The sequence below is a fragment of the Austrofundulus limnaeus genome, unplaced genomic scaffold (genome assembly GCF_001266775.1).
Source record: "Austrofundulus limnaeus strain Quisiro unplaced genomic scaffold, Austrofundulus_limnaeus-1.0 Scaffold68, whole genome shotgun sequence".
Classification (NCBI taxonomy): Eukaryota; Metazoa; Chordata; class Actinopteri; order Cyprinodontiformes; family Rivulidae; genus Austrofundulus; species Austrofundulus limnaeus.
Genome location: NW_013952470.1, coordinates 2,021,374 through 2,024,629, shown reverse-complemented (window position 1 = coordinate 2,024,629; position 3,256 = coordinate 2,021,374). Strand labels below are relative to the sequence as shown.

General features: G+C 39.7%; 1 protein-coding gene across 1 annotated transcript in view; it reads right to left on the bottom strand.

Moving 5' to 3' along the window:
- Positions 1-241: 241 nt before the first annotated feature.
- pigg (phosphatidylinositol glycan anchor biosynthesis class G (EMM blood group)) overlaps positions 242-3,256 on the bottom strand; it is a gene marked incomplete at its 5' end in the record, with an annotated part of 135,656 nt that continues 132,641 nt past the window's right edge. Inside the window, 2 exon segments of the mRNA XM_014010407.1 lie at positions 242-712; positions 1,003-1,214. Of these exon segments, the coding sequence (XP_013865861.1) occupies positions 522-712; positions 1,003-1,214 (403 nt within the window). The 3' untranslated portion in view covers positions 242-521.

The following is a 3,256-nucleotide window of genomic DNA, read 5'->3' as shown; positions in this document are numbered from 1 at the left end:
GGTCTAAGATTTTGATCAGGAGTGTATTTAAAAAACATTATGAACAAAATGTCCTGGTGCATCTCAGTAATCCAGGTAGAAAAAATAATTAGGGCCTCTGGATGGGTTCTTCTTTAGTGAAACGTTTCGAAACGTTTCACTAAAGAAGAACCCATCCAGAGGACCTACTTATTTTTTCTTTTTGATTATGAACAAAAATATCCACAGACAGAATTAAACCTGTGTGTGGGTAAACAAGGACTGAGAAAATCACAATTTACTGAACAGTTTCATTCTTCAGAAAAGTGTTTGCACTCCACACCCCCAGGTTTCACCCACACAGGTATTTTCATTAATGCTGCCTAATTAAACCATTTTCTTAGAAATGTGTGGGCGTGAACATTGTCTGGCATCTCCCTCACACTCAAGTTTAGCTTTCTTGAACCTTTTTGGCCGAGACAGACTCAGCTCAAAATTTGTTTTGTTTTTTTATTCTTCGAGCAGATGCTTTGATCTGTCACAGCGGGAAACTCAACGTGGAACTATGTGTTTGTGTTGGGTGCGAGGAGCAGCAGGACCCTGAGTCTGATGCTGTTAACTGGAGTACTGCCACGGTTCATCTCGTTATTTGCACCTCCTCTCTCCGGTGAGCCGATGCTTTCCTGTTTAGGCTGCTGCGGTTCAAGCAGGATGAGAGGAAAAGCTGGGAGGGGGCAAGCGAACACTGACGCAGCTGTGTTCAGAATATAAACACACAAATTTCCCCAACATGACATCAAAACCCTCCAATAACTCATGGAGTTTCTTTCTCATTTTCAATCCTCTGCAGCTCAAAATCCACTTTAAATAAAGTTTTTTTTTGTTCAGAAAATTAACATCAGATTTTTACTCAAACATGTATCTTCATGGAAAATATAGAATACTTTGATGATTCTAGTTACAGACATTGCATGGACACAGATTATTTTGCAAACAAAGGCAGGTTGTTTCACGGTCGTGAGTCTCTGGCTCCCTCAGACTTACTCAAGTCGTGACTTTGCTCCATCGTGATGAAGAAAAGACAGACTCCTGCTGTCAGCAGGAGGTGCATGGACTCATATAGCAGTTTGGGCGAGAAGACACTCCATATGAAGAGATGGTAGCGCAGGACTGTCACCAGAACGATGTAGGCTGCAGCTGGCACGGACCGGAGCAGGGCCAAACAGTAGCAACCGTGGCTAACGGTGACTGGGCTCCTGTAGAGAGGAAGAGGTTCATGAGAGAGAGAAGACAAGGCGGGTCTTTCTGAAGAATAACGTAGAATTTTTATGGGAATCAAAGTCAACCTGAGCTCCACAGATTGATTCATCAAAGCTTGTTTACTTGCCCCACCCATATTTCTTAGGCATGGCTGTAAAGCAAATTCTGGCTACACTACTGATGTTTCAATATACTGAGAATTATCAAGTGATAAGCTCTTTACAAATTAACTGCTATAAATTGCAAAGAAACATAAACAAATCCAAACAAAGAACAAAGAATGTAGTATGCATATAAATAATATCATTGCAAAATCAATTTGAAAATGTAGCCTGAACTGTCCATTTTTTAAAATTAAATTAAAGCTCAAGCTAATCTTCAGAATTTTAAATAAACGGTTAATGTGCATTTTCATAAAGTTACTACTTTCCAACCAAATTTCTCGAAATATGTAGGATGATGCGTTTCTGATAAGGTCTAACCCTAGGGTAAAAATATGACATTATCCAAGAAACTCTGATAAAAACAAGTGAGCAGGGGTGCCCAAACATTTTCCCATTGAGGGCCAAGATCAAAATCAATCTGAGGGCGGTGGGCCAAATGCAATAATATAATACACGAAATGCAAATACTTCAAGTAAAGTTGTATTTTTTACGATTAAGCTAGCAGCCCACATTTTTTTGTTTGTGTATTTTTTTCAGCCCATGGACATAGAGAAAATTCAACGTTTGCTCAGGCAGCAAATGCTCATGACACTTTTCATGATTTTAAATTTGAGTATATGTGGTCTTATAAGGTTCGCAAATCTAGATATGGACTTAAATCTGATCTAAATGTCTCTAGACGTTACTTGTATTTTATTTTTAATCTTAATATAATTCAAAGAGAAACTGAGAACCATGAGTTAAGACTATCTGACTATCTCCTTGTACCTATAGTTGGATCAATGGTAGAAAAGACTAAGTGTAAATATAGTATTTCTACGTAAAACAGGAGATTACAATCTGGTAATCAGGACAACTGCTAGTGGGCCAAATCAAATAGCTTGGCGGGCCAATTTCGCCTGCGGGCCCCACTTCGGGCACCTCTGGTCGAAAGAATCACCTTTCGATCTCTATAAGAGACACAGTTCCACGTACAACAGCAAGAACAGAACTGAGGATGGACTTACAAAAGCAAAAGCTTTTAAAGTACAAAGTCATCTTTTCACTTGTGTTGAAGAGCATCAAGGGTGCTTAGAAATATAGAAGAAAAGATGTTGAATGAATGTCCTCAGGTTCTGAAAACATTTTGTACCAGTTTAAATTGTATATACACTACAGTTCAAAAGTTTTAGAACACCTTTATTTTTCTAGGTTTTTTAATTTGAAATTCAAGCAGCTCAAGTTCAATGAACAGCTTGAAATGGTACAAAGGTAAGTGCTGAACTGCCAGAGGGTTAAAAAATATGTAAGTTAGCCAACACTGAAAGCCAAGGAGTCCAGTTTCCTTCACCGTCACAGTGCACTCAAATTGGTGGAAACTGACAGGAAGAGGTGTGACAGACCCAACCCTGGATCCAGCAAGACAGCCCCAGATCATCACACTTCCTCCTCCATGTCTCAGCTGTCACACAGAGAAACCGTACAAAAGTCCTGCTGATGAACTCCTGCTTTGTATTCATCAGCCAACCCCAACATCTTGTTCCAGTCTTCACTGGTCCACTGGTGATGTTTCATGGTTCAGGAAAGCTTCTTTTTCTTATTCTGAGCTCTTAGAGATAGTTTTCTTGCTGCGAGTCGACCTGTCAAGTTGCTGCTCCAAGTCTTATCTTTAGTAAAGACAAACTTACCTTTTACAACCATTAAACTGTGCTTTAAGCTGAGGGCCTGTGAGCTGCCTATCACACATTTCTCCTCTGATCCTGTTGTGGCTCTGAGCCTGCCACACCTGTTCCCATCAGAGTCTCCACCAGTTTATGAGTGCATGACTTTCAGTTTTGGGTAACTTCTTTAAAGCTCTTGCAGTTCATACATACTCATACAGTATATATATATA